Here is a 17,457-nt window from a genome sequence, read left to right as displayed (position 1 = left end):
ATGTCCCAGTTGCATACTCAAGACATGTCACCCATTGAGCATGTTCGGGATGCTCTGTGTTCCATCTCCTGCCAATATCCAGCAACTTCACACAGCCATTTAAGAGTGGGAAAACATTCCACAATCAACAGCCTGATCAACTCTATGTAAAGGAGATCGTATGCTGTCGCACTGCAAAATTGTGCGTTTATATTTTTGTTCAGTGTATATAGGGATGCTTTCTCTATGGAGTTCTGCTGCAGCCCATGGGCTCCTCTGCCTGTCTGTCTACACCAGGTATCATTGCACTGATCAGGCTTCCGTCAGCATTTGTCATGGGCATTTCTTAGAAGAATCTCCTACATCATGTTCTACAACCCAATAATACATAAAGTAGGCCATACAATAAGTCACTGGACTAGGTTTATTACGGTGTCACATACCACATTTCAAACACTTTGTTTGGCATCTTTGTCCACAATCAGTGCCATTAGACTGATAAACATTGATCATATTGTAAAAAAAAAACTAACATATCTGTTGAGAGTCCATGACATAAATGGAGATGCAAGACTATATTTAGGTATAATTACTATCACAGATCATGCCCAAGCCTCTCAATCTCATTCAGACAGAATGTCATATCTTGGTGGGAGAGCTGCGGTGAGATTACTATCATGCGGAAGAAGTTGACTCGTTCACCCTGAGGCTGGTAGCCCAACATCATAGTACCCTGCTTCATCATACGCTCCTTAATCACTGGAGCCACCTGTTGATGAAGACACAAGATCACCGAAGCATTGTATCAGCCAGAGCGACTAACTGTATTAAATGTAGAATATATCATAGAAATTGAGGTAAAAAAATAAATAAATAACTGGAATCATAGGAAGCACTTCACACACACACCAACCTTTGACAATCTGTCATTGTAGTCTGGACTGTTCTCCTTTCCCCTCAGACTGGGTGGTATGAACCAGAAACACACGTTCACAAACAACGGCTGTTCAACAGAACAAAAGCGGGAAGACATAGGTGAGATAAAAACGGGAGAAGAAAATGTTTTCTATGCATTTGCTAACACAATGACTCACCTTCCCTATGAGCTCAAAGCCCTCTCTGCTCCTCATCTCCTCCACCAGATATCTATGGTTGGACGGTCAACACAGAGATCAGTGTTCCACAACATTTGAAACGTCTTTCATTGACATACAGTACCAGGCAAAAGTTTGGACACCTACTTATGCAAGTTTTTTTTTGGTTTGTTTGTATTTTCTACATTGTAGAATAATAGTGAAGACATCAACTATGAAATAACACATGGAATCATGTAGTAACCAAAAAAAGTGTTAAATCAAAATATATTTATTTTATATTATATTGAACAGGTGTGCCTTGTTAAAAGTTAATTTGTGGAATTTCTTTCCTTCTTAATGCGTTTGAGCCAATCAGTTGTGTTGTGACAAGGTAGGGCTGATATACAGAAGATAGGGCTATTTGGTAAAAGACCAAGTCCATATTATGGAGAACAGCTGAAATATGCAAAGACAAAAACAACAGTCCATTGTTACTAAGACATGAAGGTCAGTCAATCCGGAAAATTTCAAGAACTTTGAAAGTTTCTTCAAGTGCAGTCACAAAAACCATCAAGCGCTATGATGAAACTGGCTCTCACGAGGAGCGCCACAGGAAAGGAAGACCCCGAGTTACTTCTGCTGCAGAGGTTAAGTTCATTAGAGTTACCAGCCTCAGAAATTGCAGCCCAAATAAATGCTAGAGTGTTCAAGTAACAGACATCAACGTTAACTGTTCAGAGGAGACTGCGTGAAATCAGGCCTTCATGGTCGAATTGCTGCAAAGAAACCACTACTAAAAGACACCAATAATAAGAAGAGACTTGCTTGGGCCAAGAAACACGAGCAATGGACATTAGACCGGTGGAAATCTGTCCTTTGGTCTGTAGAGTTCAAATTTTAGATTTTTGGTTCCAACTAAGAATACCTAAGAGTGAATTAAATTATTTTGAAAATGCAATTAAGGGAATTAACTGGAATGATATCTTGTCCTATACAGATGTGGTCCCGTGTGGCTCAGTTGGTAGAGCATGGCGCTTGCAACCCAGGGTTGTGGGTTCAATTCCCACGGGGGGACCAGGATGAATATGTATGAACTTTCCAATTTGTAAGTCGCTCTGGATAAGAGCGTCTGCTAAATGACTTAAATGTAAATGTTCTATCCAGACTACAATAAAAGGTTTCTGAAAGAAAATCAAATCCAAACCTGGTCAAAAGAGCACTCTTCCTTGGCTAAATGGAGAAATCTGGAAATTGATGAAAGAACGAGATTATGCTCTAAAAACAGTCCTAAAATTCTAATTAGAGCATGACAGACATAGGTTTACCATGTTGAGAAATAAGGTGATGAAAGAAAATCAGACAGGCCAAGGCAAACTTTTTTATTAACATAATTGGTGAAGCAAAGGGAAATTCTAAATTGATCTGGGAGAATCTAAAAAAGTTAACAGGGAAAGACCATAGTAATACTGCAAAAAGACTAGAAATCATGGTGAATAACAATCTAACACAGGATGCAGTCGAAATAGCAATAGCCTTCAATTCCTACTTTATGTCAGGGTACTGACACAGAACCCCTCCACTGGTTTCTTGGGCTCAGTGCTAGTAAATGACGCTCAACCTGTCTTCATCATAAGGGAGGTTTCTGAGTCAGAGTTGAACAAAGTGATTAGCTCACTAAAGAACTCTAAAGCCAAAGATGTGTTTGGGCTGGACTCTACCTTTCTTAAAAACTACAAAGAGTCACTCATCGGCCACATTACTAAGGTCACCAACACATCTATTGGTCTGGGGGTGTTTCCAAGGGTATGGAAGTTGGCCATCTTTAAATCGGGTGACCCTGCTGACGTGAGTAACTACAGGCCCATTAGTATACTACCTGTGGTGTCAAAGGTTGCTGAAAAGTGTGTAGCAGAACAACTGATTGCCCACCTCAACAGCCCCTTCACATTACACTCCACGCAGTTTGGTTTCAGAGCGAAACACTCCACAGAAACAGCCAACTGCTTTCTTCTGGAAAATGTGAAGTCCAAGATGGACAAAGGGGGCGATGTTGGGGCTGTGTTTCTGGACCTAAGGAAGGCTTTTAATACTGTTAACCATGAGATTCTCATCACAAAATTGTCCAAGTTCAACTTGTCCCCCGATGCCTTGAGATGGATGAAATCATACCTTGAAGACAGAACTCAGTGTGTCAGAGAGAGCAATGAGCTGTCGCCCACTCTTAGCTATGATGTGGGTGTGCCCCAAGGGTCAATACTGGGGCCCCTCCTGTTCAGCCTGTACATTAATGATCTACCTTCTGTCTGTACTGGGACTGAAGTTCAAATGTATGCAGATGATACAGTGATAAGTGCATGCAAAGAGCAAACAACAAGCTGCACAAGAACTCACTACTGTAATGGTCCAGGTTACAAAGTGGCTCAGTGACTCGTGTTTGCATCTCAATGTGAAAAAAACTGTCTGCATGTTCTTCACAAAGAGGGCAACAGATGCTACTGAGCCAGATGTCTGTGTGTCAGGGGAGAAGCTCCAGGTGGTATCTGATTTTAAGTACCTTGGCATCATACTTGATTCCAACCTCTCTTTTAAAAAGCAGGTGAAAAAGGTCATTCAAATAACCAAATTCAACCTAGCTAATTTCCGATTTATATGAAATTGTTTGATACAGGAGGTAGCAAAACTGTACTTCAAATCTTTGATACTCCCCCACTTAACATACTGCTTGACTAGTTGGGCCCAAGTTTGCTGTACAACATTGAAACCCATTCAGTCTGTCTACAAACAGGCTCTCAAAGTGCTTGATAGGAAGCCCAATAGCCATCATCACTGTTACATCCTCAGAAAGCATGAGCTCCTGAGTTGGGAAAATCTTGTGCAATACACCGACACGTCTTGTATTCAAGATCCTAAATGGCCTGGCTCCCCCTCCACTCAGTATTTTTGTTAAACAGAAAACCCAAACATATGGCAGCAGATCCACAAGGTCTGCCATGAGAGGTGACTGTATAGTTCCCTTAACGAAAAGCACCTTTAGTAAATCCGCTTTCTCTTTGAGAGCTTCCCATGTCTGGAATACACTGCCATCAGACACACACAACTGCACCACCTATTACACTTTCACAAAAAACATGAAGACATGGCTAAAGGTCTATCAGATTTGTGAACATAATCCCTAGCTGTGTATTGCCACTTTCCATGTCTGTAGCTTGTGAGGTGTGGAAACACTGTTGCTTTTATGGATTTTGTCTTGTTGCTTTTTGTGCTATGTTGCTCTGTCTGTATGCTATGTCTTGCTTGTCCTATGTTGCTCTGCGTGTGCTCACTGCTCATTGATTGTCTGTATTGTAATTGTTTTTAATAACCTGCCCTGGGACTGCGGTTGAAAACTAGCCGCCTGGCTAAAACCGGCACTTTTACTGAAACATTGATTAATGTGCACTGTCCCTGCAAAAATAAAATAAACTCAAACTGCTGTATCTTTGAGAGACACAGAGTAGGTGAACGGATGATCTCTGCATGTGTGGTTCCCACCATGAAGCATGGAGGTGATTTACTGTCTGTGATTTACTGTCTGATTTATTTAGAATTCCAGGCACATTTAAGCATTCTGCAGCGATACACCATCCCATCTGGTTTGCACTTAGTGGGACTATCATTTGTTGTTTTTCAACAGGAGAATGACCCAACACAGCGCCAGGCTGTGTAAGAGCTATTTGACCAAAGAGAGTGATGAGTACTGCATCAAATGACCTGGCCTCCACAATCACCCAACCTCAACCCAATTGAGATGGTTTGGGATGAGTTGGACCAGAGTGAAGGAAAAGCAGCCAACAAGTGCTCAGCATATGTGGGAACTCCTTCAAGACTGTTGGAAAATCATTCCAGGTAAAGCTGGTTGAGAGAATGCCAAGAGTGTGCAAAGCTGTCATCAAGGCAAAGTGTGGCTACTTAATAAAATATATTTGTATATAATATAACACTTTTTTGGTTACTACATGACTCCATGTGTGTTATTTCATAGTTTTGATGTCTTCGGCATTATTCTACAATGTAGAAAATAGTAAAAAATAAGGAAAAACCCTTGAATGAGTAGGTGTCCAAACTTGACTGTACTGTAGATTCAATACATTTTTTTTTTTTTAAATGACAGCTCTAAAGTGTTTTAAGTAAGGAGCTTGACTAGTCAGACTTACAGCAGTAGGTTTGTGAATGTCTATGTTTGTACCTTGTATGGGCGAAAGCCCTGTCAACACGCTCTTCCAAGCCTTTTGACCCAACAGCTTTCCACATCAACCACAGCTTCAGGCAGTCAACCTTACGGCCACACTGTATCGACTTGTCCCCCGTGTCCAGACTCGTGTCATAGAACTTGTCCTGCTGGAAGAGGTACTTTGCATCCGCACTGTGGCAATGTTTCAATAGGTGCTGTGGAAAAGGGGAAGAGATCAAGAATAGCTGAGATTTAACAACAAAAAAAATGGCAACAGACTGGTCATAACTGAAAAGACAAACAGGTATCAAACTGTCACGTCAGGAAAGAAGGAGAACTATAGAAAGCATGGTCTTTAAACCTGTGGTGCCCAGGCCCCTGCCCAACCCCACCAACCACAAGGACCCGTGGTACTGGAACATTCCAGGAATTCCTTTGATTGGCAAAGAGCAGGTTTACTGGCATGCCAGACCCCACGAAACCTGGGTACTGGTAAAGTACCACAACAACACAAGGGAACAATGTAACTCAGACACACATAGCAGTCCATCTATGCGGGTCACTACAATATCCTCACAAATTTCTCAATGTAATTTCCCTTTTTTTGGACACCAAATTATTGGGCTTTTTAGCTAACATTCCACTCAGTGTCACTTGGCACATAACATGGAGTGTTCGCTAAAAACACTAGCAACCAGGCTACCAAATTATAAACGGAATCTTCAAATTTATGACATGAAAGGATGTGATTAGCCATTTTCTTTAAAATAGACCCCCTCCCCCGATTACAGTTGACTACTGGAGGGAATGCTCACATAAGTATGTGGACACCCCTTCAAATTAGTGGATCCGTCCATTTCAGCAACACCCTTTTCTGATGTGTATAAAATTGACAAACATTGGCAGTAGAATGACCTTACTGAAGAGCTCAGTAACTTTCAACATGGCACCGTCATAGGATGCCACCTTTCCAACAAGTCAGCTTGTCAAATTTCTGCCCAGCTAAAGCTGCCCCAGTCAACTATAAGTGATGTTATTGTGAAATGGAAACGTCTAGGAGGAACGACTCAGCCACGGAGTGGTAGGTCACACAAGCTCCAGAACAGGACCGCCGAGTGTTGAAGCATGTAAAAAACGCCCGTCCTCAGTTGCAACACTCACTACCGAGTTTCCAAACTGTCTCTGGAAGCAACGTCAACACAAGAACTGTTCGTTGGGAGCTGCACACAAGCCTAAGATCACCATGCACAATGCCAGGCGTTGGCTGGAGTGGTGTAAAGCTCACCGCCATTTGGACTCTGGCGCAGTGGAAACGCATTCTCTGGAGTGATGAATCACGCTTAACCAATCTGGGTTTGGCGGATGCCAGGAGAACGCTACTGACCCAAAAGCAGTGCCAACTGTAAAGTTTGGTGGAGGAGTAATAATGGTCTGGGGCCGTTTGTCATGGGTCGGGCTAGGGCCCTTAGTTCCAGTGAAGAGAAATAACGGAAATAATACAATGACATTCTAGACGATTCTGTGCTTCCAACTTTGTGGCAACAGTTTGGTGTTTCCTGTTTAAGCATGACAATGCCCCCGTGCACAAAGTGAGGTCCATACAGAAATGGTTTGTCGAAATCATGTGGAAGAACATGACTGGCCTGCACAGAGCCCTGACCTCAACCCCATTCAACACCTTTGGGATGAATTGGAACGCCAACTGTGAGCCAGGTCTAATCGCCCAACATCAGTGCCTGACCTCACTAATGCTCTTGTGGCTGAATGGAAACAAGTCCCTGCAGCAATGTTCCAACATCTAATGGAAAGCCTAACCAGAAGAGAGGAGGCTGTTATAGCAGCAACATGGGGGGACCAACTCCATATTAATGCCCATGATTTTGAAATGAGATGTTTGACGAGCAGGTGTCCACATACTTTTGGTAATGTAGTGCACCTTTGTAATGAGTGATTTTCAAGACAGCAACACCAATGACATACAACTTAGGGACATTTATCTTGGTAAAAAAAATTAAATGTAATTGCCTTTAATATCAGTGGTGTAAAGTACTCAAGTAAAAATACTTAAGTACTAAAGTTGTTTTTTGGGGAATCTGTACATTACAATTTATATTTTTTACTTCACTTTTTTTATACCCCTTTTCGTGATATCCAATTGGTAGTTACAATCTTGTCCCATCGCTGCAACTCCCGTACGGACTCGGGAGTGATAAAGGTCGAGAGCCATGCGTCCGCCGAAACACGACCCTGCCAAGTCGCACTGCCCGCTTAACCCGGAAGCCAGCCGCACCAATGTGTCGGAGGAAACAACATACAACTGGCGACCAAAGTCAGCTGTCATGCTCCCGGCCCGCCACAAGGAGTTGCTGGAGCGCAATGGGACAAGGACATCCCGGCCAGCCAAACCCTCCCCTAACCCGGACGACGCTGGGCCAAATTGTGCACCGCCTCATGCTTAGCAGGACAGGAAAATGGTCTAATTCACACACTTATCAAGAGAACATCCCTGGTCATCCCTACTGCCTCTGATCTGGTGGACTCACTAAACACATGCTTCATTTGTAAAAGTGTTGGAGCATGCCCCTGGCTATCTGTAAATGTAAAGAAAATACAAAATGATGCCATCTTGTTGACTTTATATAACAAACCACTTTTTTATTTAAAAAAAACTTATCTTTAAAATTTAGTTGTAGTATTTTACTGGGTGACTCACTTTTACTTAAGTCATTTCTATTAAGGCATCTTTACTTTTACTCAAGTATGACAAATTAGTACTTTTTCATCACTGTTATATATATATATATATAGACACATTGTTGTAGTCACCCTACCTTCACATTTCTCACTGTCAATCGTGAATTATAATCGTGAATTATAAAGTTTTACTGGTGAAACAACCAGCATCTACCTGCCAACCATTTGATCTCAATCAGTTTCATGGGAATATGCATTTAGATGTTAGTTATGTCGTTTTTCAATTACGTACAGTGAGTGGATTTTTAGAGTTGATGGCATTAATAAACTGTAGCATACCTGTGTTTTGTTTCAATCAAAATCACATTTTGCCTAGTGGCGAACACGTGAGTTTTTAAAAATTATACATTAACGTTATACTATGCTATTATATTTGGTTCTGTTATGTACAAAAGGCCTACTATCATTATGTGATCTTGCAGACATTGATTCAACTTTGCTCTGAATTTATTGAAACGAACACCATTCAGAGCAGCTTGTTCCGTACAAGTAGAGCAGAGACTGTGCGCAAGTAGAGAATCCCGCACATGCACAGACGTGTTGAGACCATTAGACCCTGGGAATATGGATCAAGAAAAATCGGATCCGCAGCCAATACTGCATGTCGACATAAAAATTGTATCCAGGAGTTAATCTGACGATGGGTAAGTAGAAGAAAACGGATTAATTGCCCAAATATCCCTTTAAACAAGTATAAAGGACTTGCATTACATTTTATCATTGACAAAACAGTTCAATATAAACAAAAACATGTATGATGTGTAAATATTTGTCATTTAAAAGTGATTTTTATGGTTGCAAAGGCAAGGGACGCAAATGTCATCGCATCTCAAGAACAACCCTTTGGTGCGGATCTCGTGAAGGGGTGTCTTACTGTGGTGTCCTTGAGCAGAATGGCTGAACACTGCAAGCCCGTCAGCATCATCTTGTGTGGATTCCAAGTCACTGAATCGGCTCTGATCACAAACACATCATTACACTCGAGTCAAAGTCATATGTTGAGCCATTCAGAAGGCTTGCCCAGTCATGCGAGACATCAAGACACCTAATCTATACTTTGGTACACTAGCACACACAGGCTGAATTCATCTTAAAGCTTTTTTGCAGCAGCGGCACATTTAGATGTTTTGTGTACAACTTAATTCCGGTAACTGTATTCTGAACATGCAATCCTACCTCTCAACTCCTCTCATGAGATGTTTGTGTTCCTTTGAGAAGAGAACACTCCCTCCCCAGGCTGCCTGTGCCAAACCACAAGAGAACGCCAGTCAGTACAGATGTAGGATCTTAATTTGATTACCCTGTTGCAGAAGAACTTTCGTGCAACGCAGGAAACTTTAATTTGTAGTGTATTTGAGGTTTAAAAAGGAGTCTGAAATTCATTCAGACTTGATTTGCCCTTATGTGAAACGCATCAACCCCTTCAAAAATCCATTAATTCTAATCCAAATAATTCACATTTCCTGTTGCTGCAAGATTATTTTCCTGCTATAGCAAACTGGCTCAAATTAAGATCCTACATCTGTATTCTTCAGGTCAAAATACACAGGAAAGATGGTCAACTGTTGAAAAGGATGTAAATTAGACAGTGGCTATCTTTTACATTCTTTTGGGAATGGGGTAATGAAGTTTTGATCAACATAATAGATGCCGTCGGGCATCATCTTGACAGAAGACTACTTTTGTTGTCTGAAAACATTGGACAAAGTTTGATTCTGGAGTGAAAGATCTTCTTTTTTTTTTTTTTTTTTACTCACATCAACATGCATCCACAACCCCTGTCTGTCACAGATGTCAGCGATTGGCTCCAGTGGGTCAAAGGCGCCTTGTACAGTCGTTCCTGACGTGGCATGGACAAAGAATGGCACTGCCCCCTGGTAGGTGAAGAGGGGTAATGAAAGATGCCCTTGCATCTCCACTTGGTGCCTTGTAGTGTGATATGTGCATTGCCGACAGACTACTAGGAATTGCAGATAAAATATTTTAAAAGCTAATAGAGTACTAAGAATTCATCAGATCCTTGTGCAAGATATCACTGATTGTCTATCAGCAATTCCTAGTAGTCTATTGGCAATTCCTACTGTTATCGGTATAAATACTGAATATCACAGCACATAAAATAGAATTTACACAGTAAATTAAAAAGGTAAACAGTAAACTTGCTTGAGATTTCGCCAGCTCAATTGTCTCAGCAAGGTCTTCTGGAATCATGCAACCCCTGTAGGACAACAGAGAGCACGTGTTAAAATCTGTAAATCATGTATGCCTAAGAATGATGAGATGTCTGACAAGAGTCACAAGGAAAGGTTCTGATCACTTTACCCATCATCCACTTTGACCTTAAACACGTTCTCGGTCCCAATACCCTGAAATGCAGCCGCTTTCATCACAGAGTAGTGGCTCTGGAGGAAAGTTTGGGTAGAATGAATGAATGGAAAGTTGAACAGTGTATTACTTCAACCATACAATCCGTTTTCCCCACCTGTTGAGATGTAAAGACAGCCAGTCGAGGGAGGGACCACATTCCCTTTAGTTTTACTTCTGGGAAGGCCCGGTAGCGTGCTACGTTCATGGCATACATGTTAGAAATGGTACCGCCTGGGCAGAAGATGCCATCTCCCTCTGCCCACCCAACTAGAGAACGTAGCTTGGAGAGTACCTCGTCTTCCATCAGGACAAACACTGGAGCCACCTCATAGGTATACCTGTAAAAGAACAGTCCATCACAAGCATCTTCATACCAAAACATACTTTATGGTATGGATATGTGCATATAAATATTGCTTTCTCCTACTGGCTAGTGTTAAGAGCCTCCGTAAGGAATCGTCCTGTCAAGGCATGGTAGTCCACCCCGGCAAAGAGCTGATTGAAGAACCGCGGATGATCTGGAAAGAGATATGCTCTTTACTGTAGTGCATGCATTCAGGACCGTCCCAAGCGATCGCATTTACCAAGAATCTAATGTAACCAAAACCACACATCTCGCTCTGTCTAATGTTTCCCTGTGGGGTCGGGTTAGCTCTGGTCCAAGGCGCTAGTGCGGCTAGCAGCAAACCGCCCTAACAACCTGGACAGAGCTAGGGATGAGGGGGGGGGGGGGGGGGGGGGGCGACTTACTGGTCTTGACACTGTACTTGGCCACATCCCGTATTCTCTGCAGCAGCTGGTGTTGCGGCTCCCCATTCTCTCGCAGCTCCAAATCTAGCAGAGCAGCTAACTCCTCTGGCTCGCGCCACTCACACACCTGTGACCAGGGGTATAACAAGCACAGGCAACCCATCAAAATACAGCACTGAGTAGTGTGTACCTCCATGTTTGATTGTGATGCACATAGTCAGGTGTGAAGAAAATGTCAGTTAACTTACAGGCAATTCCACGGTAAGAGCGACAAAGATTACGATTTCTCACTTTAAAATGTCAACAAAAAAATTTGATTGCAAAAATAAACAACTATGCACACGGACTACTTATAACAAACAGAACAAATCATCATTCTTTTACCAAACTTTGCATCGGCACTCTTCAAGTAAATGTGTTTTGGTAAAATTCTGTGGAAACTGTTAAAAGTAGTCCTTGTGCATAGAGTAGTATGGTATGGTTAACTTAGCAATCATTGGTTTTTGTTTGCCATACGTTTTAAAGTGAAAACTCTGAGTCTGTGTCACTTACCGTGGAATTGCATTAATTTTTTATTTTATTTAACTAGGCAAGTCAGTTAAGAACAAATTCTTAATTACAATGACGGCCTAGGAACAGTGGGTTAACTGCCTGGTTCAGGGGCAGAACAACAGATTTTTCATCTTGTCAGCTCGGGGATTCGATCTAGCAACCTTTTGGTTACTGGCCCAAAGCTCTAACCACTAGGCTACCTGCCACTAGGCTACCTACCGGTACAGGCCCAGTGGTTCCTAAACAATTTTGCTACATGACCCACCAGGACAGGTATGTTACTCAGGACTTACCAAAAGGCTTGTGCGGCAAAAAACATAACAATATAGTGCCTTCAAAAAGTATTCACACCCCTCAACTTCTTCCACATTTTGTTGCATAAGCTGAAATGTCTTGACTCAATAAGTATTCAACCCCTTTGTCATGGCAAGCCTAAATAAGTTCAGGAGTAAAAAGAGTTTAATGGTTGTGATATGAGAAACCTGAGGATGGATCAATAACTTTGTAGTTACTCCACAATACTAACCTAAATGACAGAGTGAAAAGAAAGAAGCCTATACAGAATAAAAAAATATTCCAAAACATGCATCCTGTTTGCAACAGGGCACTTAAGTAACACTGGAAAAAAAAAGAAAATTGGCAAAGAAATTAACTTTTTGTCCTGAATACAAAGCACTATGTTTGGGGCAAATCCAAAACACATCACCAAGTACCACTCTTCATATTTTCAAGCATAGTAGTGGTTGCATCATGTTATGGGTATGATTATCATCGACAAGGACATAGAAGTTCAGGATAAAAAGAAACGGAACACAGGTATAAGCACTGGCAAAATCCTAGACAAAACCCTGGTTCAGTCTGCTCTCCAATATACACTGGGATACTAATTCACCTTTCAGCAGGACAATAACCTAAAACACAAGGACAACTCTACACTGGAGTTGCTTACCAAGACATGGAATGTTCCCGAGTGGCATGGTTAGTTTTGGCAATGATCAACAATCAACTTGACAGACCTTGAAGAATTATTTTAAGAATAAAGTAAAAAATATTGTAAAATCCAGGTGTGCAAAGCTCTTAGAGACTTACTCAAAAAGACTCACAGCTGTAATCGCCACCAAAGCTGCGTCTACAAAATATTGACTTAGGGGTGTGAACACTTATGCAAATTAAATATTTCTGTACTTAATTTTCAATAAATTTGCAACAACTTGTTTTCACTTTTTCATTATGGGGTATTGTGGGTAGATGGGTGATAAATAAAATATTGAATGCCATTATGAATTCAGGCTGTAACAACAAAACGTGGAATAAGTCAAAGGGTATAAACACTTTCTGAAGGAACTCTATATGGTACAATGCAGAGAACAGGCATGTTAGGCTAGAGATTAGACAGGGATGTGAGACCTTCTCTTTGACGTCTGTGCCTTTACATAGCACCTCCTCAATGATGACTTTAAAAGCCTCGGTCAGGAAGAGCTGGCCTTCACTGTTGTCCAGAAGAGGTTCATTCATATTCTGCTGACCATACAGGGGAGAAGGTCCTGTAGTTGTCCCATAGTCCAACCAGGAAAAAGGAGAGAGGGTTGAATAGAGTTGTAGTAGTTTCATGATACTGCATTGTTGAGTCAGTAGTTAAAGTCAATCATTAGAACTACCAACAAGTTCTTTGCATGGTTAAGGTCTTAATACAATAGCAATTCATGGTATTGTAGATATCTAGTCACAGGTTGAGAACCCTGGACAGTGCACCCTCCTCCCGTCAGATAACACACAAACATTCCAAATCACCTTGCTCTGAAACAACACTCTGATTACTCCACCAGTCAAGAAAGGAAGACCATCCCAGGTTCCAGAATCTAGGTAGGTGACTCATGACTTAAAACCACAGTCTGCAAATAAGACCAAACAGAAACAATTGAGAAAATGCATCGCTTGACATTACACATTTCTAAAAAGGGGTCATTTACACTACATACATTTACGGAAGCAAAACAAAACAAAATATAACCTGCATATTAGAGGTCAACCGATTAATCGGAATGGCCGATTAATTAGGGTCGATTTTAAGTTTTCATAACAAATCGGTAATCGGCCTTTTTGGACACCGATTATGGCCGACTACATTGCACTCCACGAGGAGACTGCGAGGCAGGCTGACTACCTGTTATGCGAATGCAGCAAGGAACCAAGATACGGTGCTAGCTAGCATTAAACTTATCTTAGGAAAAAACAATCAATCTTAACATAATCACTAGTTAACTACACATGGTTGATGATATTACTAGTTTATCTAGCTTGTCCTGCGTTGCATATAATCAATGTGGTGCCTGATAATTTATCATTGAATAACAGTCTACTTCTCCAAACGGGTGATTTAAACAAGCGCATTCGTGAAAAAAGCACTGTCGTTGCATCAATGTGTACCTAACCATAAACATCAATGCCTTTCTTAAAATCAACACACACCTATATATTTTTAAACCTGCATATTTAGTTAATATGCCTGATAACATGAATTTATTTTAACTAGGGAAATTGTGTCACTTCTCTTGCGTTCTGTGCAAGCAGAGTCAGGGCATATGCAGCAGCTTTTTTTGGTCCTCCAATAATCGGTATCGGAGTTGAAAAATCATAATCGTTGACCTCTACTGCATATACACATAATTGTATAGTAAAGATGCAAATCTCGTGCGTCACCTTACCTAGTAGGTAGTGTGCGAGACAGAACCTAGACTTGCTCCCATCCGAGCAGTAACATGTATAATTGGGCACATTCCTCTGACTAGGTGTTGGACTCATGCCAGATCTTACAACGCCTAGATAGGTATTTGAAGTATCATCATATGTAAGAGCAATCTGTCAGTTGATGACATTGCACACAACCATTGGTGGATGCTTGCAACATCTGAGCAGGGGAACGCGATCAGAGTCTCCTCAAGCCAAATGCTCCTACAGTAATTGGTTGCGTTGCCCTGCTCAGACGTTGCATGCATCAACCAATGGTAGAGTGCCACGTCATCGACTGACAGATTGCTATAACATATGATGTGCTTAGCTGATACTTAAAATACCTATCCAGGGGTTGTAAGATCTGGCATGCATCAGCACCCAAAATCTTAATAGCAGAGCAATCTTTTTAAAATAGCTGAAATATACTGAATAAAAATAAACACAACATGTAAAGTGTTGGATCCATGTTTCATGAGCTGAAATAAAAGCTCCCAGAAATGTTCCAGACGCACAAAAAGCTTCTCTCTCAAATGTTGGGCACAAATATATTTACATCCTTGTTAGTGGGCATTTCTCCTTTGCCAAGATAATCCATCCACCTGACAGGTGTGGCATATCAAGAAGCTGATTAAACAGCATGATCATTACACAGGTGCACCTTCTGCTGGGGACAATAAAAGGCCACTCTAAAATGTGCCGTTTTGTTGCACAACACAATGCCACAGATGTCTCAAGTTGAGGGAGAGTGCAATTGACAAGCTGACTGCAGGAATGTCCAAAAATACTTTTGAAAGGTCATCAAACATGGAATTCCTTGTCAGAAACTGAGGCAACCTTCTAGAGATCCGACTTCATGATTTGACCTTGTTTTAAATCAGAATTCCCAGTTGTTTTGAAAGCACCATATATCCAGAAATACTGTAAATAATGACGAGATGGTCTTGTATCCGCCCTATCAAATGGGAGTTGTTGTCCAGCAGACCGATTTAATTGGAGTGGACCCTGTCGCTTCGCCTCCTCCCCTCTGGTATATCTCTTTCGCCTGTGTGACTCGGACTGTGAAATCTGACACCACTTGAAGCTGGGATGTTTCGCCTACCATTTCAGTCGCTCTTCCAACTGTCCAACTCCTGGCTAAACGCGATGGTCACATTCCCCTGCTCAGACATTGCACGCATCAACCAATGGTTGCGTGCTACGTCATTAACAGTGTCATCGCCTGACAAATTGCTATAACATATGATGTGATTAGCTGATACATTAAATACCTATCCAGGCGTTGTAATATCTGGCATGCAACAACAACGCCTGGTCAGAGGAACACACCCTAGGTCACAGCCACTAACAATGCACATGCCTGCAATCCTTAGATCCTAGCAAAGCAGGATGGGTTCGTCGCTCTAGCACATTCAAAGATCGATTTATAGAAAACTTTATCAAAGTAATCAACAAAAAATGTATAGATATTTTTACAAATAACACTTTCGGTTATTCATAGACGGACAATATTAATATGAGCTGAAAGGTCAGTTCCTAATATGTTCAGGAAGCCAAGCTAAAGCCCTGTCTGGTGTTCAGAAGTGTGGAGCATAAGTTTTGATCAAGAGAGACCTTTAGAAAATATGCAAATGTTCTCTAAGACTAAACATACAAATATGTATTTTACAGTTATAAGCAAGGTAAAATCTTAGTGAGTCATTTTATAATTTGATTGTACTATATTTTGAAAACATACAAGTACCTTCAAGCCTTATACGTTTTGCTGAATAGGAAATACATAATTCAGATTTAATATTTTCATATTTGTACGATGTACTTGAGCTTGTGTCCTCAAATGTGACTAACGTTACACCTCCGCAAGTTATAAAAATGAAAAAAAAATACCAGAAATGTATTGGAGTATGGAGCATTAATAGTTATTGTTTATCGCCCTCATGATAAATAATCACCTTTGGGATTACATAGATTAGCCTACATTTTATTTACGCTAAAATTTAAACGTAAAAGCAATTTAGTTACGGTTCAGCTGGTAGCTAACGTTAAAATTAAGCTAACTAGCTAATCATAAGCGGCACGTGAGTTTCAAGTTAGAAAAAATTATAACGAAATAAAAATCACCTTTATGATAAAGTATTGCATGCATCATCGAATTTGCAGACTAATGTGAAATGACCTACTATTGATAATGTGATGAGTAGGTTGGATAGTCATTCATTAGGCTAATAATATACTCACGTTAATTAACAAAGTACAATTCTGCTTTTCTTCTTTCTTTGCACACGTCCAGAGCCCAACCCCAGCTAGAGGGACATTTTTAAGGATGGTTATTTAAAACGTTTTTTCAAAACGTGCCCTTCTACAAACAAAATTCATGCAATTCTACAACTAAGTACTTTTCATGACTAAATAGTCTCTACTGACAAACTGAGATCAATAAAAACGACCTTGTATTGAATGCAACCATCTAATCGATGCCTATGAAAAGGGGAGATATATTGTAGGCTATGACGTCCATCTAGATGAACTTATTGTCCTAAAAAAAACTTTCCAGGACCCTGGACTCCAACTATAAATATAGAACATACATACTCACCGAGAATATGGCTGATGCTCTCCACTATAGTGCCAAAATGTTAGTTTTTCTGGATCAAAATGGGGTTTAGGTGGTGGGCGTGGCCAAGGGCGTGGTCACTGGTGCTGTTGCCGACCGAACATTTTCGAGGCCCGCCTGTTGGCCGCAGTGACATAATGTAGCTGTTTTAAAGCTAATTTCGTGCAATTCTACACATTTTTCCATGTGGTGGAGATGAAATGTTGCAGTTTTAAAACAAATTTGCTGCAAATTTACACATTTGGCTATGGCCTATGCTATCTGAGTGACTCAAGCATTATAACAAAATCAATGAAGCCCCCATGCCATGAGAAAAATTCTTCTGAATACATTTAAAATGTTGATTCTCCTTCACTGTCTAGCTTTTATTTAGGTGATTGTTAATTCTCAAAGAGGATCTTATTGAAAAATGTATTGGTCCATGA

General features: G+C 40.9%; 1 protein-coding gene across 2 annotated transcripts; it reads right to left on the bottom strand.

Annotated features, from left to right (window-relative positions):
• Positions 1 to 375: 375 nt before the first annotated feature.
• Positions 376 to 17,084, bottom strand: LOC120046492 (cysteine sulfinic acid decarboxylase-like). Of its 2 annotated transcripts, XM_038991774.1 has the most exons (16): positions 17,015 to 17,084; positions 16,657 to 16,721; positions 13,480 to 13,580; positions 13,096 to 13,232; positions 11,137 to 11,263; positions 10,814 to 10,904; positions 10,502 to 10,724; positions 10,342 to 10,421; positions 10,183 to 10,237; positions 9,777 to 9,893; positions 9,196 to 9,260; positions 8,894 to 8,975; positions 5,281 to 5,480; positions 1,074 to 1,125; positions 893 to 982; positions 376 to 748 (listed from the first exon to the last, which is right to left on the bottom strand). In XM_038991774.1, exons 3-16 carry the CDS (start codon positions 13,562 to 13,564, stop codon positions 575 to 577), a joined length of 1,578 nt encoding a protein of 525 aa, XP_038847702.1. In that variant the 5' UTR covers positions 13,565 to 13,580; positions 16,657 to 16,721; positions 17,015 to 17,084; the 3' UTR covers positions 376 to 574. The 2 variants fall into 2 exon arrangements, with proteins under 2 accessions (XP_038847702.1, XP_038847703.1); XM_038991775.1 differs by lacking the exon at positions 16,657 to 16,721 and having other exon boundaries at positions 17,015 to 17,074.
• Between the last annotated feature and the right edge of the window lie 373 nt (positions 17,085 to 17,457).

This window comes from Salvelinus namaycush, chromosome 4 (genome assembly GCF_016432855.1).
Source record: "Salvelinus namaycush isolate Seneca chromosome 4, SaNama_1.0, whole genome shotgun sequence".
NCBI classification, from domain to species: Eukaryota; Metazoa; Chordata; class Actinopteri; order Salmoniformes; family Salmonidae; genus Salvelinus; species Salvelinus namaycush.
This window is presented reverse-complemented; position numbering and strand designations above follow the sequence as displayed.

What these genes read in the sequence shown, in the direction of transcription:
- LOC120046492 (XM_038991774.1), bottom strand. Translation starts at nt 13,564, where the DNA reads ATGAGTCACCTACCTAGATTCTGGAACCTGGGATGGTCTTCCTTTCTT. An exon ending in GAGGCTCTTAACACTAGCCA is followed by an intron (nt 10,725 to 10,813) that starts GTAGGAGAAAGC and finishes GTTCTTTTACAG; the next exon opens with GTATACCTATGAGGTGGCTC. An exon ending in CTGTCTTTACATCTCAACAG is followed by an intron (nt 10,422 to 10,501) that starts GTGGGGAAAACG and finishes ACTTTCCTCCAG; the next exon opens with AGCCACTACTCTGTGATGAA.